This window comes from Thamnophis elegans, chromosome 4, assembly GCF_009769535.1.
Source record: "Thamnophis elegans isolate rThaEle1 chromosome 4, rThaEle1.pri, whole genome shotgun sequence".
Classification (NCBI taxonomy): Eukaryota; Metazoa; Chordata; class Lepidosauria; order Squamata; family Colubridae; genus Thamnophis; species Thamnophis elegans.
This window is the reverse complement of record NC_045544.1, coordinates 85717485-85743114: the sequence shown is the minus strand read 5'-3', so window position 1 is coordinate 85743114 and position 25630 is coordinate 85717485. Positions and strand designations below refer to the sequence as shown.

The 25630-nt window shown below is 38.8% G+C and overlaps 2 protein-coding genes across 2 annotated transcripts in view; both read left to right on the top strand.

Moving 5' to 3' along the window:
• Positions 1-1274: 1274 nt before the first annotated feature.
• Positions 1275-7715, top strand: SRP9 (signal recognition particle 9). Its single transcript, XM_032216942.1, is given in 5 exon segments — positions 1275-1412; positions 1414-1443; positions 2235-2303; positions 7072-7100; positions 7102-7715. Coding segments are annotated over 5 exon segments (273 nt in total). The 5' UTR covers positions 1275-1370; the 3' UTR covers positions 7205-7715.
• A 3930-nt stretch (positions 7716-11645) lies between these two features.
• EPHX1 (epoxide hydrolase 1) overlaps positions 11646-25630 on the top strand; it is a 35135-nt gene continuing 21150 nt past the window's right edge. Inside the window, 1 exon segment of the mRNA XM_032214882.1 lies at positions 11646-11824. Coding sequence (XP_032070773.1) covers positions 11791-11824 — 34 coding nt within the window. The 5' untranslated portion in view covers positions 11646-11790.

Below are 25630 nucleotides of genomic sequence, written 5' to 3'. Positions count from 1 at the left end.
CCAATTACCTCCCTGCGACCAATTAGATCTCATAGATTGGGCCTCCTCCGAATTCCATCTGCCAGCCAGTGCCGGCTGGCAACTACAAGGAGGAGGGCCTTTTCAGTAGTAGCTCCGACCCTTTGGAACGAGCTCCCCGTGGAGATTCGTACTCTCACCACCGTCCAGGCCTTCCGCATAGCCCTTAAGACCTGGCTAGCCCGTCAGGCCTGGGGACAAAGATAGCCGCCCCTCCCGAATGATGAATGAATGTTGCCTATTATTTTTACTTATGTGTGTCTACGTTATTGTTTGTATTCCCCTTCCTGATTTTATGTGAGCCGCCCTGAGTCCCCTCAGGGAAAAGGGCGGCCTATAAATGTTAATAAACTCAAACTCAAACTCACATAACAGAAAAAGATCTGGATGTTCCAATCAATCACAGACTGAATATAAGCCAACAATGTGATGTAGCTTCTAAAAAAGGCAAATGCTATTTGGGGATGTATTAGCAAGAAATGATAGTAAGTAGAAAGTAGGAAGTAATTATCCCACTCTTTTTTGCCTTGGTGAGAACCCACTTGGAATATCATATTTGGTAATAATAATAATGAAGGGGGGGGAGGAGGAGGAGGAGGAGGAGGAGGAAGAAGAGGGAGAAGGAGAAGGAGAGGAAGAGGAAGAGGAAGAGGAAGAGGAAGAAGAAGAAGAAGAAGAAGAAGAAGAAGAAGAAGAAGAAGAAGAAGAAGAAGAAGAAGAAGAAGAACCTGGAGCCAATTTAGAGGATTTACTCTGCAGAAGAGAAAACTGAGCAGAGATACGATAGCACTCTTCAATATTTAGCGTTATTTTAAATTACAGCATTCCTTCCTTTCCTTTGAACTAAAAAACGCATGATGGATTAAGAGCAGCAAAGCTACCTAACGTGGAAATGCATTTCGAAATATTGACATGCTAAAAGCAAGAAGAGAAACCTTCGCTTTCTTACATTTACCTTCTTCTGATTGGCCAGAGCTGCCAGCCGTGATCGCCTGGACTTCTCTGTCACATCGGCCCTTGAGACTCAGATCTGCGGCAGCTATTCACGCCCCCCACGTGGGGGCGCTGTCCTCTGCTCCGCGACCGCTTAAGCTCCGGAAGACGGCGCTCCTCTTGCCTCTGTAACAGGCAATAATTGTAGAATTTCTCTGTCCCGCTCGTACGGCAGGAAGAGGCGGAGATTGAGGGGAGGGAGCCACGTTTGAATAACAAGCCTCCCTATTAGTGGTAACTCTTGAGCTTACCCAATAGGAGAATCCCTTGCTTGAATGTGGGTCGTCTAAAAGCGCCATCTTACTTCTGTTCAGAGTGCTGAGCTGTACGTTCCCGGTCCGAGTGAGAGGGACCCAGCTATGCCACTTTATCAGACCTGGGAAGAGTTCACTCGCGCAGCGGGAGAAACTCTACTTGTCCGACCCTATGAAGGTACTTGGGCATGGAGGTGATTTGAAGCGTGGAGGGTCGGTGGAGGAGAAGTCGGCGAGAATTCGCTCAAAAATTGAGCAGAAGGAAGAGGGGTTACTGGGTGTTCGAGTCTCTGGACTTGCATGGGTTAGGGGATGGCGGTATTTATTATCATTTTAGTCACTAAAACAGTTTTCCAACTCTGGTGGTGCCGAAGTAGTAATAATTATGTTGGCAACCATAGAAAAGCTATAATCTCGCTCAGAGTAGAAAGGCATTAACCAAAAGTTTTGATTTATTTGTTTTATTTATTTATTTATTTATTTATTATTGTCATGAATTTATTTGTGACAGTTGAATGTATTGCAAATCTACGGATCTCACTTTATCATGTTTCCTGGCTGGAGTAAATTTGGAAATAACTCTTCTGGTAGCGTTATAGTAAATAGGTTTCAGTGATAGGAAGTCTTCCAAACTTCTAGTGTTTGGGGTATTTGAATATCAATATTTCACTATTGAATTAACATACCTTCTTTGGTAGTGGCTGTTGCAATGAGTTGTACAAAACCTGGACGATCAGCTCCTGTATGCTTAAGCAGGATTGTGTAAAGGAGATACATTGGTTTTGTTCATTTCAAGTGTGCCTTGGTTGGGAGCTCTCATCAGATGAAAAAGGGCTAAAGGTTGAAATGCTGTGTGTAACTGCATTAAGGCAGTTTTGTAAATAACTAGATTTTTTTTAACTTGTGAAAGTGTATCTATATTGATGCTATTTTATTTTTTTAATAAAATGATTTTTCGTGTCATTTCAGGTCCGAGTTGTACTCAAGTACCGACATTGTGATGGGAATCTGTGTATTAAAGTAACAGATGATGTTGTTGTAAGTAAAACTTAGGTGATGTGATTTACAATTTTAAATTCTCAAAGTCCAAACCATATTTTCAATATTGTTTTAGCAGGAAAATTGGTTGATGTATTAGCTGATTTACTTAATACTTCTCAAAGAAGCAGTTGTGTAAACCTAGAGGCATTCAAATCATTTTTATAAGATGTGGTGTTTTTAGAGTTAATGCTTTGGCATTTTTAAATTCTAAAACAGTACCTCAGAATAAATATGAATTTTTAGAATCCTAATGTCCAGAGTTATGTATGGTGGGCAGCCATACAAATCTTTTAAATAAGTACATAAATAAAAAAGCTTTTACCTACTGTTTTAATAAAAGGCTCTGTCTTAGGCCCAGTACTGTTCAACAGCTTCATAAACCGATTTAGATGAGGAGGTAGAAGGGAAACTCATCAAATTTGCAGACAACACCAAGCTAGTGAGAATAGCCAACACCCCAGAAGACATTAGCTGGATTTTCACAGACTTGAATACTGGGCCCTATCCAACAAAATGAAATTCAGTGGTGAGAAAAGTAAGATTCTACACTTAAGCAATAAAAGCCAAATGTCGGGTATCAAATAGGTGGTAACTGGCTCAACGGTAGTAACTCTGAGAGGAATTTTGCAGTCCTAGTGAACAATTTCTTAAATATGAACCAGCAGTGTGCTTCAGCCAACAAAAAGGCTAACATATAAAAAGATGTTGAGATTCTAGAAAGAGTCCAGAGAAGCGCAACAAAGATGAATAGGAAATTGGAGTCTAAAATATGACGAACAGTTGCGGGAATTGGGTATGTCCAGTTTAATTAAAAAGGACTAGGAGTGACATAGCAGTATCCCAATATTAAGAGGCTGCCATAAAAAAGAGGGAGTTAATCTAATTCCCCAAAGCACTTGAAGACACAACAAGAAGCAGTGGATGGAAATTAATCAAGGAGAAAGCTTATTTGCTTTAGAAATAAGGAGAAATTTCCTAACAGAACAATCAGTCAGTGGAATGACTTGCCTTCAGAAGCGGTGGGTGCTCCATTGCTGGAGGTTTTTAAGAAGAGATTGAACATTAGAGTTGTCTGAAATGATATAGGTTCTCCGGCTTGAGAAGTGGTTGGACTAGAGCAGTGATGGCTAACCTTTTTGTCGAGGCGTGCCAAAACGTGGGGAGCCTGGGGGGATCACACACATGCGGACCCACATCCATAATGCAATGCCCTCCCCTGCACATGCACGTACAACCCAACCTCTCGTTGCATGTGTGCTTGCCTCACTGAAGCCTCCGGACTTCCAGGAGGTGTGTTGGGTCGTTTATTGCCCTCTTGAAGCCTGGGGAGGGTGAAAAACAGCCCAACACGCAAGCCAGAAGTTGTGGGACGGATTTCTGGGTTGCCCTTTGAGCCATTTTCTCCCTCCAAAGCCTCTGGAGGGCGAAAAATGGCCAAAAATCAAGGCCAAAAATCAGCTTGCCAGCGTGCACATGCACACAAGAGCTGACAGAGCAACATCTTGCATGCTCTCAGAAATGGCTCCACATGCAACCTGTGGCAGTTCTGTTACTTGTTAAGGAAGTGCAACCTTTGTATATATTTTATATATATATATTTAAACTCTTGGGAGCGTTAGTTTTTTAGATATCCTGATTAGAAGTAGCTGATTCTGCTTTAACTTTGCACTAAAGAACGATTTTAATTAGATAGTCCTCAACTTACGACTGCAACTGAGCCCAACATTTCTGTTGCTAAGTTAAACATTAAGTTTTGCCCCATTTTATGACCTTTCTTGCCATAGTAGTTAAGTGAACCACTGCAGTTAAAATAGTAACACAGTTGTTAAGTGAATCTATCTTTCCCAGTGATTTTGCTTGTCAGAAGTTCGCAAAAGGGATCACATAACTAAAAAAAATAATTTGGTCAATTGCACTTTCTTTTTATATATTTTGTCCTCATAATCGCTGCTTCTCCTTTGTTAGGTCTTTCTGTCATAACAGCTTAATTTGCATTCTAAAACTACATTGTAACAGCTGTTTTATGTCCTCATGATTATGAGGATAAAGAGCAAAGTATGTGTTTAGACTTTTAAAAACCATTTTGCCATCAAATCAATGTTATCTCTGGGTGATCACATGGATAGACCTCTCTTCTAATCTGACTCCAACCTGGCCCTTCAGGTCTCCTAACAGTGCACCTATTGCTGTAGTAATCAAGGGCACTCACCTTGCTCTTGGTTATCTTCCCCCCCCCCCTTTTTTTTCTTTCTCAATGTTACGGACATCTGAATAGAGTACAGTCTGCAGAATGTATCCAAAATATGATTACTTGAACCATGTGTTCAAATGTCATTTGTGCCTTGTGCCATAAGAATTATGATCATGGCATCTGAATATCTTTTTCAAGATTTTCATAACCACCGTACCAAATTCTCTGTTGACAGCTGGTCCTTTTATTGTTGATGATTGATTCTGAAATGCATTAGTTATCCACCAGATCACTGTCTTTGTTGTCAATTCTGATTGTTCTCTCTGTTATCATTTGTTTGGTCTTTATATTTATTTGTAGGGCCATTTTTTCATTGTCATCATTGACTTGCACTACTAGAACTTTGAGATCACTTACCTCTATCAGACTAATGACATCAGCATGAGTGTAGTGCAGGTTGTGATATTTCTTCTTATAATTTTAAATGCTCATCTTCTTCCAGTCCAGCCTTACTCAATATATTTTCCACATGTAGGTTGAATAAATAAGGGAGAATATATAGTCTTGTCTCATTCCTTTGCAACTGTAAAATAAGTTTTTATTATGTTCTGTGTAGACTGTAGCTTTCCAACCTTTGTCATATGGGCTTTGTACGAAGAAGTTGAGATGTTTTGGGATTCTCATTTTCCTAAGGACATTCCATAACGTGCTTGACATAATGAAGGCCTTTCTATAATCAGTAAAGCATATATTGACTTCTTTTTGGTATTATTGGCTTTTTCAATTAACCAGGATGCCTCAGAAATTATTACCTATTCTTCCTGTCTATTTTTTTTCTAAAACCAGCTTCATCATTCCACATTTCCAGGGCTATAATCTTCAGAGAAAGTTAGTTTGCTAACATGTGATAATTTCCACATTCTGTTAAGTCTTCTTTAATTGTGGTATGTAGACTAAGCTCCAATAGGGTTGACCACACTGTCAGTCTCCAGATTTGTTGGTATAGTGAATTAGAACTGATTGTCTTCTGTTACTTATTACATTTGTGTAGATATTCCATCAATATCTGCAGCCTTCTCAATTAGTAATGACCAGTGTGCTCATCTAATTGCATTTGATTGTACTAAGAATTCGTGTGAATTCTTCTTAAGGAGTATCTTCGTCTCTTGGTTGTCTCAAATATGTACAGAATTTCAGTGCTGTATAGAGTAGTCCCCAATTGACAGTTGTAACTTGAGCTTGGCAATTAGAGTTATAAATTGTGACTGTCATAAAGTAGGTCACTACGTGATTCTACAATTTTTTTCACGGTGGCTGTTATAGAAACTGCAGTCATTAAGCAAATGCTACAATTGTCATTGTTTGCTATGGACCAGTTTTGGCTGGAAACAGGAAGTAAATACTGGTTTCCAGCAAAACCGTCGTAAATCGTAATCATATGACCACTGGGCATTGCAAACGTCAGTAAATATGGACTGCTTGCTGAATGCTCAAAATGTGATCGGGTGGGAAGGGGAGATGATGTTGGAACTGTATCATAAATAGCTTTTGAGAGGAGATCCATTGAAACTTCAAATGGTTTTTAAGTGATCAGTTGTAAATCAAGGACTTCCTGTATTCCTTCTGTATATGTTTGACTTCTTTGAGTCTGTTATTACGCATCTATTGATAGCCTTGAGCAGATCAGTGTGAGATTGGAATCTCCTGAGTTTGAGGAACTTTTGGAAGACTTTCTTGTTTATCACATTACTATCTTTATAGATGTCATTTGTAGTATGGTTTCTGTTTTTTTTAAAACAAACAGTTCTCTGAAATTATTTGTTAAATATGTTCTTAAGATCTTTGATATTCTTGGCTTTAACTTCAGTTCTTGGCAATTTCTCTTATCTATTGTGATATCCATTTTGATTTCTTCTGTTTCTTGGTTCTTGGTAATTTCTTTTCATATTAACTTATTTATTTCATTTTGCTTATCATATTAAGATCCATTTCCATCACAGAGGGATTCTGGGCAGTATACAATAAGATTTAATTCCACAGTTCCTCTTGAGGTTCAGAGTTTTAAAATGATTCATGGATGTTCTCCTTGAAATGGTGGATATGTTTTTAAGACCATAATATAGAAAGTGGTTGGCTTTATTCATCTGGCATTTTGGATGCAATCAAACCTGAGAGCTATCACACAGCACTGGATCATCAATCACTTATTATTATCTATCCAGGTGGTTTTTATTTTTGACAAATACAGGAGTGTTTTTATCATTGCTTTTTCCAGCATAGTATTGAAATGGTGCTTTTGCTAAACTGTTCTTATACTTCCAGCATCTTCCTACATTGCTGTAACTGTTGCCCTAAAAGGTGCCTCTTTTGGGAGGGGTGGTGGTGGAAGTTCTTAATGTCACAGATGACCCTGCTGGAAAATGTAATTTTGACATAATCCTGGCATTCTTTGTGTATCCCTCCCAGAAACATTCCCCCACTGCCACACTGAAGCAGCATAGCAGGCGTGTGTGTGTGAAATTATGTTCAGAGAAATCCTGATGAGTCTTTTCCCTATGCTTTTTTTTCTTTCAGTGTCTACTCTATAGGACAGATCAGGCTCAGATGTAAAGAAAATGAGAAATTCCACAGTCAATTAATGCGACTGATGGTAGCCAAAGAATCCCGCAGTGTTGCCATGGAACAGACTGAATATGTGGAAATATAATGAATGTTCCAGTCACGTATCACGGGAGGAATGTATCTATTGGATTTGGGCATATTTGGAATGGACACACGATGGCATCAGTGGACTATTAAAATTGAGTTTTGTAAGGATTTGGGGGCTCCACTTCAGAGTGGCTTGGTAGACTATATGCTTTCATTGAAAGCTTCTATTTATTTTTCTTTCAATTTGAGTGAGGAAATATATATATGTTCTTTTCTGGAATTCTTAAAGGTTAAAGTATACTCAGCCAGATTTATAACTTCCTTTCTTAAATCTTTAGGACATCGCCTAAAGATTCTCTGATGGGTTGAAGAATACTGTTATATAGACGGGGGTGGGGGGTGGGGTTGTGGAATTTTATGTTCTGTTAAATTAGCGATGCATAATCTTTATATATTGATGTATTATTTAGTTGGCAAATAACATCTGATAAATGTTCTACTGGAAAAACAAGGATGCTTGTGAATCAATTCATGTGTCTAGATTTAAAGATTCAGAACTGATTCTTGCTTCATAACCATATAAACTGAAAAAGATGTTCTAATTGTTAACGACGAATGCTAAAAACAGCTATTTCTGTACTGTATTTAAGATTGCTGCAAAGCCACCTTCGGTGAGATGGGCAGCATACAAGTTTGATGAATAAATATTCAAACTGGCATTGATTTTGAATGATAGAAAGGAGTAAAGATGTGCAGAACATTTGATCTTGAACTGTTCCAGATGTGAATTTCAGGAGTCATCACGCTTCTAGTACAAAACTGAAACTTGCAGTGTTTGAACACCTGTTTCACACTTGAATGAGACATTTGCAAAATATCATGTTAAAATGGTTTGAAACCAATGTTTACTTGTAGCAACACCTGAGGCATATGAATAAAATTGTAGTAGAACTTTTTAAATAACTGCTACTGAAACCAGCCTTAAAGTGTCTTATAATTTCTTTTCATATAAAGTTCTCACTTTCAAATGTTAAATTAAGTAGTGATAGAACGCTTCACAATCACCTGCAGTATAAAATGGTAGGCATAGCATGCCAATAATAAAATAAAATTCATTTTAGATTGTTTTTTCTGAAACTAGGAAATGTTCACTAAGAAATAATGCTCAATGTTTATAGAATTATCAGCTTCTCTAGGGAATTGCAATGATCAGAGATGTGTAAAGCAGATTGTTTCCAGGGATGAAATGTTTTAGGAAATCTGGAATTTTTTAAAATCTGAATTATATCAATCCAGCCTTCTTGTGGTCATCGGACTTGCATGTGTGCTACAACCCAGAAGCTTAGCTTTTCCAGAGTACGGCCCTGAGGAGCGCGCAGGCGCACACGTGCAGCATTTCCATGCAACCTTTTTGGGACACGGTGCAGAAAAAGTTTGCCATCAGGGATCTATGGTGTCCCAGTATTTTATTTCTCTGTGACTTCCAATTGCAAACAAAACCTACAACACAAGTGCAGTACCAACCTCTTCCTACTCAGGATCCCAAAAACTAATGCTGAGAGAATTGCTGCTTTCAGTACACAGAAGGAAGTTATATAAAGATACCAAAACGAACGCTTCTCATAACTATACCAGACATGTCAAGCACACCCACAGCTGGATCCCCCCTGCGCAGGCCATGCCTATCCCAGCCCTGTAAGGGCAAAAAAAATCCCAATATGTCACAATAAGGCCTGCAATGCAATCAGGTTTGAAACCCCTGCTTCATACCATTTGTTAATTACTTGAAGACTATCATTGTATGGGGCAGGGCTTAGTTTATTATATGAAGGTTGATCATGTTATAAGAAACTATTTCTCCCTCTACTTGAGCTAGTTGGCTGTGAAATCAATTTTGTAATTTCAGGACATGTAAGTAAGTGAGCCCCTGTGGTGTTTTCTTTAATAGATGCTGTTACAATCTTATGAAGAAATATAATCTAGAAAAGCACTCTTCATACTTGAACTAATAAACTGCCCTTTAGAAAACTAATTAAAATTGGAAAATGAACAGGGGTATATTAGTTTCAATTACCTTTTCCACTTGGAAAAAAAATCTCATAGCTTCACTAGCTATTAAAAGTATTTCTTTACCATATTTTTCGGAGTATAAGACACACCTTAGATTTTGGGGAGGAAATAAAAAATTCTGCCTACCAGCATCCATGGTATTCATAGCATCCTATCAGTGTGTGAGAAAGTTGAGGGCTGTTTGGAAACACAGTATTTGCTGTGTGAGCAACAAAGAAGGAGACAGCAAGGAGCCAGGGCATGCCTTGTTCTGTATTACTGTAAAGGTGCATGCTGTGCTGATATCTAAAAGTTAAAGTGAAACTTCTCTGTTGAACTACCATATTGGAAAACCTGCTTTTGATATTGTATGTTTACTTAATGTGTTCTATATAAAGAGAAGTTATTGAATCCTGCTTAATCAATTACTTGTGTGTGCTTTCTGAATGTGATTGCTGCTGCAAACTCTGACACATCCTTGCAGCAAATAGCAAACAACCATGTCAGATTCAGCACTTATTGCAGCCTGATTCAGGGTGAGCATCTTATTGGTGGGTGGATCGGCCTCCCAGAATACCCCCAATCTGCTATTCCAGGCTGCAGGGATTGCCACAGACCATCGCCTCCTGTGCCCCGTGTTTTTTGGCTACATTCGGTGTATAAGACACACCCAAATTTTCACCCTCTTTTAGGAAGGGAGTAGCGTGTCTTATACTCTGAAAAATATGGTAGTTTGTTTTAGTGTTTAGATACTGCACTAATTTTAAAAACTTCAGTAAGTGGAACCTGCAGTATGTAATGCTTGTAATCGGTATCACCCATGCTATCTCCCAGAACACTCAATTCACCTTTACTTCCTCCCTTGCCTGTCAGTCGGCATTCCGTGCCGGCTCAGGATGCTTAAAAAATCCTGGAGTGTTCTTAAGAGCAATGTTCCTCAACTTTAAGGTAAGTGGACATCACTTCCAATGCTGGCTGGAGAATTCTGGGAATTGAAGTTCACTTGTCTTACAGTTGCTAAGGTTGAAAAGCACTGCCTCTAGCCTAGAGTGTTCCCAACAACAACAAGAAGAAGAAAAGTTACTTTCTAGCTGGGAATTTCCAGGATTGGTTTCCACACACACATTCTACACAAGCCTCAATCCTTTTTATGGATTTTGGCACCCAAATTGACCACTTTTGCTGAAATTCAATGTATCTAGAAAGCAACAAATTTGAGAAAACCTGATGAGAATAGTCTTCTGACAACTCTGGATGACCATGAAATCAGTTTATTTGTTGATGAATACTCATTTCATGTGATTACTTCTGCTAACAAATACAATTTTGGGGGAAAAAATCTGCCAGCTTTTCCAAAAAGCAGACACACTTCTATAGAGATATGGTATGAGAATACTAATATATCTAATTTCCTTCCTTACTGAAGTAATGGTAAGTCACACTTCTGGAAAACATCTCCCATTCCATCCCCCCCATCTTGCATAATATAAAGTATATTATTCATAGTTTTCCAATGTAATTTATAAGTCAAGTTTGGAATATTGGAAACATGCAAATGTCATTCTTCACTTTTCTTTATGACTTAAGGCCCAATGCTGAATGAGTATTTATAAGATTTAACGAAACAAACGCAAGATCCATTTTAGATCTCTTGTTTTGCCTCTTCCCAGTCCTTGCATTTTTTTATCCTTCTTTTTTTCCATCTTTCATCAGAACTGCCCAAGATATTTGGCTGCCTGCGGTAAAGGATAAAATGGTACTAATTTATGATACTAATTTCCTGCTTCACGTACAGATGTGTGAACCGGACAGTCGTTCTGAAAGTACTGCGCCATAATATAGGGAGCCGCAGTCCAAAGCCTTCCACCTCAGGGAGGTTTAGGGGAAACGAATACAAGTGAAGACCTGGGCTGCCCTCTATAACGCGGACCGAAGCAGGGGTTTCTTTAAGAACTACATTTCCCAGGTTTCCTTAGGTTTAAGTTTCGATTCCCCGCCTTGACCGCGCCGGGCTTGGGTGGAGATGCTGGAGGTGGGCGGGGAGTTCTGACCTGTTTTTGGAAAGATGACGGGTCGATGTGATTGCGGGTTTTAGACTTTGTAATGAAAATGTAAACCTTCCATATATTGTGCATTCTCTCTTCTGTGTGATTCCTTCCTCACTGACAACATTCACACCGCTCGTCAACCGCTAAGCAGCCCGCAGGGAAATCTTTTCGATCGTGGAAATGAGCTTCATATCTTGCTCAGGCAAGGGGGTCGGGGGGGGGTGTAAACTGGGGCATACGGGTGGGATAGTCCCTCTCCGCTAGCGTTTCCTAACGCGGTACTCTAACTGGGAGAAAACCAAGCGTGGCATAGGTATCTGAGCCGTGCCACGATCCGGTCTGAAAAGATTATCTTTTTCCTCCCGATACGTGTTTCTGCATCTACACGATTTTGTGTTTCAGTTTATGTTCTCGAGTCCTACAGCATACTCTATTGTATGCAATTTGTAAAGTAACGACAGCAGAACCTAGGGGTTGAAACGTCGCAGCCTCCTCTACGATCATTGAGATTTAAGATTCGCTTAAGAATTTCAGGGTGCGGAGACGAATGCTTTTTAAAAAACAAAACAGCAAAACAAGATGTAGGTTCCAAATTTTTTTCAAAAAGGGACCCTCACTTATAACTGCATGATTTCAGCGGGGGGAAAACCTTTGGTTTTTACTTGGACTCAAATAAGAAAATGGATTTTGAGTTTACTTCCCATATTCCATGATATAACTAGACTTGGATGACAGCATCTTCTTCCAAAGACAACTTGATTCGGACAATCAAAACCTGAGAACAGAGAATAGAACAGATCAATCTGGATTACAACCTTCATTAGACATCTATATTTTCTGGGACCTGCTAAGGCTCTGGTGGCACCTGAGTACAATTAATTTTGGCACTTTTGCTTTCGTGTATTTTCCGTAAGACTTTTAGGCTGAGCTTTTGCATTTTTTTATTCTTGGACTTGGCTGATGGCAACCTCCTCTCCATGAGTTTCTGAAACTACTGTCCTAAAATGACTTGTATGGGATAGGAATTAAGAGTGTCAGTTTAAGCCTGAGAGATTCAGAGGCCATGAAATTCATTGAGAAACTGTTGGTGTTCATTACTTTTCAACCTAACTTGCCTTGTAAATTTGCTTGGAAAATGAAATGGGAATGGGCACCTACTGCTTTAGTTGTTCAGAGATGGGCCAGAGATCAAGCGCAACAACAAGAAGGATCATCAAAGCTTGTGACTCCAGGTGGCAATGGGAGGCTTAGCAACTCCTAGAAAATAAAGATGTCTATCTGGTTGAAGGTTGTAATCCAGATTGATCTGTTCCATCCTGTGTTCTCAGGTTTTGATATCTGAGTCAAGTGTCTCTGGAATAAGATGCAGGGGTTCAGTTTCCATAGAAACTGACAACAGTCCCTTGTCTGCAACTGTAAGACATTTAGAGAAAATGAAAGGAAATATTTGAAATAACGTTTTGGCTGTTATTTGGGATCATATATGTTATTGAATAATTTATTTCTGTTGCAAAAATGATTTATATTATATGCAATACTGGTTACTCTCTCAATACAAACATTAAAGTAAACAAATCAATAATTATCAAAATATAAAAATGCAATTTGAAAAAATTATCCTATCTTTATCATATTAATAAATAATTCAAGGTGATGAACATACCTAATACTCGTACCTCTTCCTATTTTTCCCACAACAACAACCCTTTGGGCAAGTTGGGCTGAAAAAAAAGTGACTGGCCCAAGGTCACCCAATGGCTTTCATGCCTAAGGCAGGAAATAGAACTCATAGTCTCCTGGTTTCTAGCTGGGTACATTAATCACTAGACTAAAACTGGCTCCAAATATTTATTCAGCTAAAAATCTAAAATCATATATATGGGTAAATTATCTACACAAGGACATACACTCTTAACCTTGTAAACTGCCCTGAAACTTTTATGAAAATCTGTATCGTACTTTGCATAAATAAATGCAGCTTATACAGAATATATATATATGCAGTTTGGCATTGTTTGAAAGACACAAAGAAAACTTTAATTCTGTGAATCCTTTTTTAATTTTTATTTTATTTTAATTGAACAAAAATACATTACATCTGTAGAAAGCGTGTTGATTGGTTACAGATAATTTTCATGCATTTCTTCCACAGTCATTACTTATAGTTCATATTAGATTATACAGTTAAAGTCAAAAATCTTTGTATATCTTACTTTCAATGTACCACAATTCTCATTGACTACAATTATTTGAACATGCTTTTACCTCATATTATTCACTCAATGCCACATAATGGCATTCATAGCTATTCAAAAAATCCTCAATACATTACACCTTTATAACATTTTTAAAGTAAAAGTCAATAAAGTTTCTAAGCTTTCTCCCCCTTTTTTCCAACTCACTGACTAAAATTTATATCCAAGTTACTTTAGCCAATACCATAGAATGTATATATGTTAAACAATGTCCATTAACATTTCCTTGTTGTTATTATAATTGGCCCTAAAAATCATTTACTATTTATGCCCCATCTCTCCTCTCATCAGGGACCCCACCCCAAAAAACCCCAAACCTTACACCTTATAACAAGATCTAAATGAAATTTGTTAATAAAATTTATAGGTCTTTTTCCAAGTCACAATTTACAATTTATATCCAAATTTCTTTTACTAAATTGTCAATACATGTATATATCATTACGCTGTATCCATTATCATTTCATTATTATTATTATATTTATAGTTAATTAATTGTGAGTAAACATTTAATAGCAATCTAAAACAATCTATGAGTTACAAAATTCCTATTATTATCACCATAATAAAAAAAACTATTTTTTTATTATCAACTTTCATTGTCAGTCTGTATCTTTCAAGTAACAAAACAGTCTTATCTCTCTTGCCAATTGTGGAGTCAGTCTTCTTTTTATCTCCTTTATAAGGTTTTTATAGGCTTCTCTCTGCACTTTGTTCCTTGAAGGGTCTCTCAGATAATCTACTTGCCCACCAGTTGCTACTAAAGTTAACTGTCTTTGTCAATCTTGCTTCTGAAAAAATTTCTCTTCTTATGTCTATCATCCTTAGTATTTTTTCTCTTCTGTGTCCTGGGGTAGAGCTCCAATTCATCGAATTCCCTTTTCCATATTTCCTTCTTTCCATTTTCACCGACATTTGCTCCATTAATAAATTCATCTATTCTCTTATCTTTATCTTCTATATCTTCATTCTCCCCTTTAATTTTTGGGGCTCCAACCGCATCATCTTTGCTGTGAGGAAGACTAGTCTTTCAACTTCTTCTCAATTCTCCCATAGCCTTCCAATAGATTTTGAATTCCAGCCAAGATATTTGGAATTTTAAGGTTTCCTCATCTGACTATTGATCCATGTTTCCAAAAAAGAAAGAGGAAAGGAAAAAACCTAATAGCCACTGCCATTCTCGCCTTCCAGGCCTCTTTTATTTTTTATTTTAGGTTGACTTGAACACAAGTTCTTTTATGCTTCTTCAAAGGGGAAGGGTTCTATTCCTCCTTTTTTCTTCTTCTTTCTTTCTTCTTTCTTCTTTCTTTCTTCTTTCTCTTTCTTTCTTTCTTGCTCTCTCTCTCTCTCACTCTCTCTCTTTCTTCTTTCTTTCCTTGCCAAAATAATTATCAGAAAACAGTTGTGTCCTTGGTTCTTTATCAGTTTCTGTAAACAAGTTGCAAACTCTTCAGCTGCAAAGTTAGTGGAGTCAATAAAAAAGATACATTGTTTCAAAAACTCTGAGTGCCAGGTTAATTTTCCCCTTCTGTAGGAAACAAAGTTCTTTAAATTTCTTTTAGTGTGGTTTAATAACAAGTAGTAGGAAGAATTGTTAAAATAAAAAGGAAGGTTTTAATCCAGAAGTCAAAAAATAAAGCAACAAGAAGCAGAATGAAAACAATCCATCTGTTCACTTTAAGAGGAGAGATGTAGAATGTTACGAGCATTCAAACCACAAAAAATAGTTAGAAGACAAAGGAAAAAAAACTTTCCACAGCGATCCCATTAGGATATTTTCGCCGCTCAGTTCTTTGTTTACGGATCTAACTTGGCTTTAAAGAAACATTTCTTGGGCAATCTTTAGCAAAATAGAAAAAATACCTCACCAGATGGACTCACTTTCTCTTTTCATTCCTTCCGGAACGTCCCCGATTTCATCAGCCTAGGGGCTGCCTGTTTACCGCGGGCTTGATGCACTTCCCTTGGGTCTATCAGGGATTTTGCGATATCCCTGAGACAGCAAGGCTTTGTCTTCCTGATCACTGTCTCTACGGGACGGTTTAGGTCTCAAAGGACTCCCCAGTGGCAAAAGTATCAATGGTGGTCTCAGAGTATCGAGACAGCATGTTGTACATCGCGACGTGGCTCCTCCCTCTCCAATGCTGTGAATTCTTATCTTGGAGTAATCTCCAATGAATATATAGGGAGTTATCTAAATAGGACATTATAAGATTGCTTTGCATCTGAAATTTAAAGCAATGATAAGGTTCCACGTGTTTTTTAGGAAGAAAACTGAAATGTAACTCAAACCTTCAGAAATGGGCTTCTGAAGCCAAGATCGTAGCTAAGATTATCTGTATCATTATCTTCTAGCAGAAGTTTTAATTCTGTGTTTGACTGGACTTGCAACTGCTGTTCTTTCATTATTGGTTCAGTGTCCATGTATATTTCTCCAAAGTGAATATATGACCATGTGTCATTTGTCACCATTACATATCAAGAAGCACCAATCCAACTTGCATGAAAGTTGGAAGCTGTCCATCAATTTCTTCTGATTCTGTTACACAACCCTTGATTTCAATAGTAATTCTGTTGACATCATCAAGGCATGATGTGTGGAAATTACTTTCCCTTTCCCAAGACTGTTGAGTAATTAAATAGTTGTGGGTTTTCTCCCATTTCTTTCTGCCTCAAGTGCTACCTATGAGGACACACAAGAGGCCTAAGCTAAATATATTTTATGTATAACATTCAGGGAATGATAGGGTGCATTCAAAGACTGAAACAGAATATGTGAATAGCATTGAGTTTGTTTTTTCTATTGTGCTGTCTTAAATTAAAGAGTTTTTTGTTCTTGGATTCAGCTGATGGCAATGGCAATGGCAACCTAGCTTTTCTCCTCCATGTGTTTTTGTACCTACTGTCTAAAGATGACTTTCTCAATCTTGGCAACTTAGGATGTCGGACTTCAAGTTTCAGAATTCCAGTCCTGACATCTTAAGCATATCGAAGTTGAGTAACATGATAAAATAATGTGGTTTCTCACATTTCTTTCTGCCTCAAATGCTATTATGCTGATATCAGTTATACTAATTGATTATATCAATTATTTTGATATCACCCTAACCAATTGCAACACAGTGATAACATCACATTGAATTGTGAGAAACAGATAATAGAAGATCCACTTGATCTCATTGATACCTCATTTTGGGCTTGGTCAATCTGGAATAGCATCCCCTGTGGTTCGATGTAAGCATAGTACACAAAATTGTCTGCTATAACGTCTTGCCTGTCATGACTCAGCTTCAACCACAATAATACACATGCAAACAATTGATGCAAACTCAAGGTAAACTGCTTCAAACTCGATTGCAGAAAATATGACTTCAGCAACAGAGTGGTCAACACCTGAATGGTCTACTGGTATCCTTTCTTACAGCCTCAATCCTCACAGCTTTAAACTCAAACTGTCTACTGTGGACATCACCATATTCTTAAGAGGTCCATAAAGGGGACGTGCATAAGCGCACCAACATGCCTACCATCCTTTTCTACTGTCCCCATTTCCTTTATTCATGTTTTATGTTCATACCTATATTTGTTATCTTGTACAGTTTGACAATTAAATAAATATAGGAGTATAGCAGAATTATTTTTTTTCATGAGCTATGTACCTGTGGCACGTGTGCCATAGGTTGCCATCACGCTCCTATATTAAGTCTTTGCATGCCTGACACAAATATCCCCAGTGTGTGCTTTCATTTACTTTCTGGTTAACATCCATACGAAGAATGCAAATGGATTTTCTCAGAACTGGCTAAAGACTGTCCTTCCCCATTTATCCACATCACCTAACACCATATACCACTTTCTAGGTTTCAGTATTTCCTTCCACATTGCCTATCTTTTCCAGAGGACCTTGAACCCAGGGGTATTGAATTCTACTTTTTAGTCAAAGGAAATAATGGGAAGTGGGCACTCCTTGACTTCACATAGTATTTTATAATATTTTAATTAATCTCCACAGGAACAAGTGTCTGGAACCTCTGCAAAAAGTAAGATTGGCCTACAATTAAAAGGTACAATCTTAAAAATATGATTTTACCTAAAATAAAATCTTAAAAGTAAGATTTTACTTAAAAGCCAGTGTAGTCCTAAGCTTCATTAACAGAGGAATAAAACCAAGATCACATGAAATGTTAGTACTATTTTATAATGCCTTGGTAAGACCCCCACTTGCGTTCCAGTTTTGGGTCATGATATAAAAAAGATGTTGAGACTCTAGAAAAAGAATGCAGAGAAGAGCCACAAAGATGATTAGGCAACCGAAGGCTAAAACATATGAGGAACGGTTGCAGGAACTAGGTATGTCTAGTTTAATGAAAGAAGGACTAGGGTGACATGATAGCAGTGTTACAATATCTCAGGGGTTGCCACAAAAAAGAGGGAGTCAAACTATTCTCCAAGGCATCTGAAGGCAGCAAAAGAAGAGGGAATGGGTAGAAACTAATCAAGGAGAGAACCAACCTAGAACTAAGAAGTAATTTCCTGACAATTGAAACAATTAATCAGTAGAACGACTTGCCTCCAGAAGCTGTGGGTGCTGATTGGACAAGCATTTGTCTGAAATATTATAGGATTTCCTGTTTGAGCAAGGGGTTGGACTAGAAGACCTCCAAAGTCCTTCCAACTCCATTATTCTGATAAGATGGATGCTGAACTTGAAGTGTATTGCAAGCCCAACAGGTTGGCTATCCCTGAGCTACAGTCCCTGCCTCTTTTTCATGTTATGAGAACACACAGGAAACTTACATCAAGTCCAACAAGCTGAGTATTTCTCTTGTCTACTGAATTTGTCCAACCTAGCAACTTTCAGAGTGCCGACACAACAATTTCGACTATTACACTGCTATAATATCTGGAGTGTTCCTGACCAGATAGAAAATGTGATTTTCCAAATGTGTTTTGCACAAGCCATAAAACAGATGAACTCAATTGTTTCTGTTGCTTCCTTGGGACTTAGAACAGGCTGCTGATATCTTCAAGAGTCCTCACCTTTGTTTCTAAAGTCTGCAATCTGCATTCATCAGTGAGTTTACGAGAAGAAGAAGATCAGAGTCGTGGACATCCTCATGACTGGGATTTTGGGTTTCATGGCAGTACTTTTATGTGTGTAATGTTCCAAAAGATGATTCCAAGAACACAGTTCTGCTTTATTGGAAGAGGTCATCCAATCGTGGCTTGCACAGGAATAAAACACTGAAATAAGTCGAGGTGGCACAGTGGTTAGAGTGCAGTACTGCAGCTATCAGGCAGCTGACTGACAGCTGTGTTTCGGCAGTTCAAATCTCACCAGGCTCAAGGTTGACTCAGCCTTCCATCCTTCCGAGGTGGGTAAAATGTGGACCCAGATTGTTGGGGGCCATATGCTGACTCTGTAAACTGCTTACAGAGGGCTGTAAAGCACTGTAAATCGGTATATAAGTCTAAGTGCTAAGTGCTAATAAACAAGGACATATATACGATTTTGCAGCTACTAAGATTGTTGGATGAGCAGGCACAAAAACAGCCAAGGAAATGATTGAAGCCTGGAAACGGGCCCCTTGTGAATCAACAGGAGTGCTGCTTTAACCCCAGCTTATCAAGTACTTATGAGGCAGGGGCTTGGCAGCACAAGGAAATAACAGCCAAGGATTTAATAGCCAGCCATCAACATACCAATTTTCATCTAAAAAGCTACATGCAACCGGCAACATATATACTACACACAGAACAGCCTAAAGCATACAGAAGTTCTCTGAGGATGGGCTCCAGCAAGCGTCTGAAAGCTTGGAAAACAAATCTCTAGTCCCGATGACCGACCCAGATTAGCTCTTGCAACTTTATCCTGGGAGATATATATTCGCCTTCATTCATGAATAAACATGGGTCCTTTTGTGACCCAATACAGGTAATCCTTGACCTATTACCACAATTGGGGCCAGAATTTTCATTGCTAAGCAAAAGGGCTGTTAAGTGAATTGTGCCTGATTTTATGACCTTTTTGGTTGTTAGGCATAGTCACTGCAGTGCAGTTGGTAAGTAAATCACATTGTTGTTAAGTAAATCCAATTTCCCACATTGACACTGCTTGTTGGAAGCCAGTTGTGAAGGTTGCACATGGTGATCGCATGACTCTAGGACACTGCAACCATCATAAATAGGTGCCAGTTCCCAAGTGCCCCATATTTTGATCACGTGACTGTGGGAATGTTGCTATGCTTGTATATGTGAGGAATAGTCATAAATCACTTTTTTTCTTGCTGTTATAACTTTGAACAACTGCTAACAAATGGTTGTATGTCAAGATTTGCGTATACAAATAGGCTCCATTTCACTAATAGCGGAAGCAACAGAATTAAAAGCACCATTTAAAGCATGATGATCGACTCAATAAAACAGAAGCACATAAAAAAATATCCTTCATCCCACATCTTCAGCAGCCCCTCTATATAAATGGCCTGTCTTAACACAGATAGTCCTCAAGTTACAACCACAATTGAGCCCAAAATTTATGTTGCTAAGTGAGAAACTTGTTATGTGAATTTTTCCCCATTTTATGACTTTTCTTGGCACATTTGTTAAGTGAATCATTACAGTTGTTAAATAGTAACATGGTTGTAAGTGAATCTGGCTTCCCCATTGAATCTGCTTGTCAGGAAAGTTGCAAAGATGATCACATGATTCCGGGGACTGTGTACAACAATTGGCATACATTAAAATGAAATTGCGTTGCATACACTCTCCAATATACACTACATAAGCATGACGATAGGTAGGTAGGTAGGTAGGTAGGTAGGTAGGTAGGTAGATACTGTGTTTTCCCAAAAATAAGACAGGGTCTTATTTTCTTCCCCCCCCCAAAATAAGCACTTGGCCTTATTTTCAGGGAGGTCTTATTATTTTTGAGGTGCAAGAGGAAGCAAGCATGGTCATCTCGTGGCTGATGCTGTTGTTGCAATGTTTTTTGGGAGGGCTTATTTTCAGGGGAGGGTTTATTTTAGTGCATGCACGCAAAAGGGCGACTTGGGCTTATTATCCAGGGAAGTCTTATTTTCAGGGAAACAGGGTATTAAAGGCAGGCATTTTACCAAGATCAAAAAGTCCTTGGTTCAAAGAGCAGTGCTGTGTATGGAATGGAAAAAGTTAGTCTTAACACCTCTTCTCAGTCTAATCCAACTTCATGAGTTCTTATTGGAACATAATTATGGAAGAAACTATGTACTTCACTCTGTAGACAAAAGGCAAATAAATAGTCTTGTAATGGATTGCATGAGCTAAATTACTAGAACTGAAATCTCATTTAAATCAATGTGCAAAACTAATCTGAATTTGTTAATTCATTAAATGGAACATTTCATTCAAATCCATGACTTGAATTGCAACCCTTCCTTCCTTCCTCCCTCCCTCCCTCCCTCTCTCCCCTTTTTAATTTAATTTTATGATTGAATAAATCCTTAAGAGCAATTCAAGCAAAAATGCTAGCTTTCAGAAAGCTCAGAACATGTTATTGGACATACCCAATTACTTCAGTGAACAGGCTCCTACATGCCGCTGTAATTCTTCTCATCATTTTGTTGTAACAATTGACACACGAAGTGTAACAGGTTATTAAGAGTTGGCATTTTCCAGCATTGGCTGCCTATGACATATAGCAAGGAGGCTTTTAAAAGAGTTTCGATATTGCATGAGTTCAATGAAGAGGAAAACGACAAAGAGGTAGGTCTGGTCTTCAGCTCATTTGTTCTCTGGTTTTCTAATATATTGTTTGTTTATGTGATTACTATGTGCAGTGTTAGCTTACATAGGATTGTTTTGATAGAAACAAGACATTAAAAAAGAAGAAAATAATTTGGTTTCCACTTTTCTAGCTTCCACTTCTAGGTGCAACTAATTTTGTCTTTTCATTTTTCTCCTTTCTTGGGAAGACGGGTTCTGTTATGAATGTCTTGAATAGCAGCATTGTAAAAAGGAGGGAGGAATCAATCCATAAAATGCTGTAGATAAGATTCCAACACTGGGAAGGCTTAAGAGACACTAATTTCTCAAGGAGAAATGCTGGTTAGGCTTCTGGAGTTCCTATTGACAGTTGCCTTCTAAAACCAGAATGTGAGATCTGAGCGCAAAAAGGAGGAAGATAATATTTTGAGAAAGAAAGTAGAATCAGCTGAAAATTGCAATTTGATGAGTTGGAGAAGGAGAAGGAAAAGGGGTCAAGAGAGTTTAACTGTTGAGATATGTAAGAATAAGGGATTTTATTTGTATGAAGATGGGAACACAGGGATAATTTCCTATGGGACTAAAAAACAAGCTCTTTTAAAAATGGGAATGGAACAGTCCAAGAGGACATTATGCCACGAGCAAAGTTAATAAAGTTTTCAAGGTTAGGTTTTAAGAAATGATCCACAATACATTAGATCAGAGATAAAATTCAGCAGATTCTGACAGGTTCTGGAGAACTGATAGCCAAAAAGTTGAGTAGTTCAGAGAACTGGCAAATACCACCTCTGGCTGGCCCCAGAGTGGCGTATCCTTCTCCCAGGAGTGAGGAGGGAATGGGGATTTCGCAGTATCCTTCCCCTGCCATGCCCACCAAATCACACCCACAGAACTGGTAGTAAAAAAAAATTGAATTTACCGTATATACTCGAGTATAAGCCGACCCAAATATAAGCCGAGGGCACCTAATTTTACCCCAAAAAGCTGGAAAAGTTATTGACTTGAGTATAAGCCTAGGGTGGGAAATGCAGCAGCTACCAGTAAATTTCAAAAATAAAAATAGATACCAAAATGTTTTGAATAAATAAATATTATTTATTTATAAATAAATAACTAGCTCTGTAAGTGGAAAAGAGGGTCAATAAAAACAATATGGTATCAACAATAACTTTAAATGTACACAAACCTTAGCTCATTCAGCAACCAAGCTAAAACATAAGAGTTAAAATCCTTCAAAACTGGATTCCTCCTCATCATCTGTATGTCCAAACAGAGCTTCAGCATTAGCTAGTGTGAGGTTATCAGCATTAGACATTGTCATCATCACTGAGTTCGCAGTCATCACCATTCAGAGCTGTCGTTCTCATACAAAGCGCTGTCTTCACTGCCATCCATAGCATTACTAATGCCACATTCTGAAGGCGTGTCGCACCATGTCCTCCGGAATCTCTTCCCATGCATCACGAACCCACTTTGCTATCAATTCTATGTCGGGCTTCATCAGATTTCCACCTTTGTCAGTCGGGCTTGACCAGATGACATCCCTTCATGCCACATCTTTCTCACACGGTCTTTAAAAGGTTTATTTAAAACACATCTAGCAGTTGCAATACAGATGTAAGCCCACCTGGAATAACGGCCAAAGTAACTTGAGAAGATTTTTCCATTTTTTTTTATGTCATCAGATGTGTGGGCTCTGAACATATCCCAAACTAGCAATGATGGTTTTTTCTTTAAGGCTGCTCCTGGTCGTTCTTTCCAAATTTCTTCCAAGCCATTTCTTTTGTTCGTCTTTCATCATCCAGCCCTTTAATATGTGCGCGCACTGTAATTCGTGGTGGGAATTTGACCTTTTTAGGCAAGGTCTTTCTTTTAAAATAATGACAGGCCGCAGCTTAGTTCCATTAGCCAAACATGACAGAACAACTGTGAAATGGTTTTTTTTTCATTTCCTGTGGTTCTGAGAAAAATAGTTTTGTCTCCCAAACTTGCCACAGTTCTGTTGCTTGGAAGATCAAAGGTCATAGGTGTTTCATCCATATTCCAATATCTCCCAGGTCATAGTTATGGATCCTTCTTTGTTTTATGATGAATGAATGGAATGACATCACTTTTTCATCAAGGTCTTTTTGGCAACTTCTGTGAAATCTTTGTTCTTGCCGCAAACATAGGGAAAACCTATTCATGAAGCGGGTACACCATCCTGCTGACGCAACAAATTTTTCAATGCCTGGTGCTTTAAATTTGTCATCTTGTGCCATTTGAAGGGCACGTAAGCGAATTCCCATGCGTGTTACACAGTAACCATTTTGACGACACTCCATAACCCATTCATACAATTCAGTCTCTAGAGCCCCATATGAAGTTGTTAAACCACGTTGAGCTTTTTTTGACTTTGGAATCTTTTCCAAGTCAGCTTTCTTTTTCCGCCATTCCCTCACTTGTTTTTCATCAACACAAAATTCCCTACTTGCAATACTGTTATTGCTTTCTTCTGCTCTTTGACACAACCTTAAGTTTGAAACCAGCTTCGAATGACCTGCGTTTTTGTTTTGGTCGAGGATTACCGGTAGAAGTACTGGGATCCATTTCTAACAGGATAAAAAAAAAAAAAGACTTGTTCGGGTACCGTATCTTTTGAGGCCTAATGCAGGCTGATATTATAGAAAGTGATGACATGACTGTTTGCATAGAGCAGCCTGATTGGAACCCCCAAGGAATTTGTCTTAGGTGTACATAAATAAATAAAATAAAATACATTCATCAAGAATCATAAGCTACAACACAGTGATAGTCTCTCTCTCTCTCTCATCTCTCTCTCTCTCTCTCTCTCTCTCACACACACACCACACACACACACACACACACACACACACACAATACACACACACTCCTCTCTGGATTCAATGGGGTTAGGAAATCTCCCACCCTCATACACTCCTTCTTTCTTTCTCTCTTCCCTCCTCTGGATTCAATGGGATTTTTAGAAAATCCCCACTCCTGTGCACACACTTCTTCTTTCTTTCTTTCTTCCCTCCTCTGGATTCAATGGGGTTTAGGAAATCTCCCACCCTCATTACACTCCTTCTTTCTTTCTTTCTTCCCTCCTCTGGATTCAATGGGGTTTTTAGAAAATCCCCACTCCTGTGCACACACTTCTTCTTTCTTTCTTTCTTCCCTCCTCTGGATTCAATGGGGTTTTTAGAAAATCCCCACTCCTGTGCACACACTCCTTCTTTCTTTCTCTCTTCCCTCCTCTGGATTCAATGGGATTTTTAGAAAATCCCCACTCCTGTGCACACACTTCTTTCTTTCTTTCTTTCTTTCTTCCCTCCTCTGGATTCAATGGGGTTTTTAGAAAATCCCCACTCCTGTGCACACACTCCTTTCTTTCTTTCTCTCTTCCCTCCTCTGGATTCAATGGGATTTTTAGAAAATCCCCACTCCTGTGCACACACTTCTTCTTTCTTTCTCTCTTCCCTCCTCTGGATTCAATGGGATTTTTAAAAATCCCCACTCCTGTGCACACACTTCTTCTTTCTTTCTCTCTTCCCTCCTCTGGATTCAATGGGATTTTTAAAAAATCCCCACTCCTGTGCACACACTTCTTCTTTCTTTCTTTCTTTCTTTCTTTCTTTCTTTCTTTCTTTCTTTCTTTCTTTCTTTCTTTCTTTCTTTCTTTCTTTCTTCCCTCCTCTGGATTCAATGGGGTTTTTAGAAAATCCCCCACTCCTGTGCACACACTCCTTCTTTCTTTCTCTCTTCCCTCCTCTGGATTGAATGGGATTTTTAGAAAATCCCCACTCCTGTGCACACACTCCCTCTTTCTTTCTCTCTTCTTATAGCTAAATTTGATACCATAAAAATTAAATAGGATTAAAATCTGTGGTTTATAATTTACCAGTTGTGTCCACCCCACTCCTTTCACCAGCGTTAGCCCGCTGCACCAAGGGGGGCACGTAAGAGGAAGGGGAAAATACAAGAGTGCACGCGGCAACCTTGACGTCTAAGTGGGCAAGTTCACAGCATGCGCGCCCGCACGTCTGAGACAGGGCATAAAAAGCGGAAAAAAAAGGCTGATTGGACCAGCTCTGTTTGGGGCGCAGGCGTGGCGCGGCAGCAGTTTTTCAGGCTGCTCCCAGATGGGAAGGGAGGGGGATTGTAAACCCCTTCTACACCCTGGCTCCTCCTCTTCCAGAGTTCAGGCTCTCTTTCTTTCTTTCTTTTTTTCTTTCTTTGAAAGAGAAGCCCAAATTAGCCAAAGGGGGGAAAGCGAGCGAGCAAGGGACCCCAGGAAACTAGACTCGCTTGGCTGGACTACGTACGCTCCTTGGCTTAGTTGCTTTCCGCGCGCCTGTTAATATATCATGGAAACAAACCGCAGCAGTT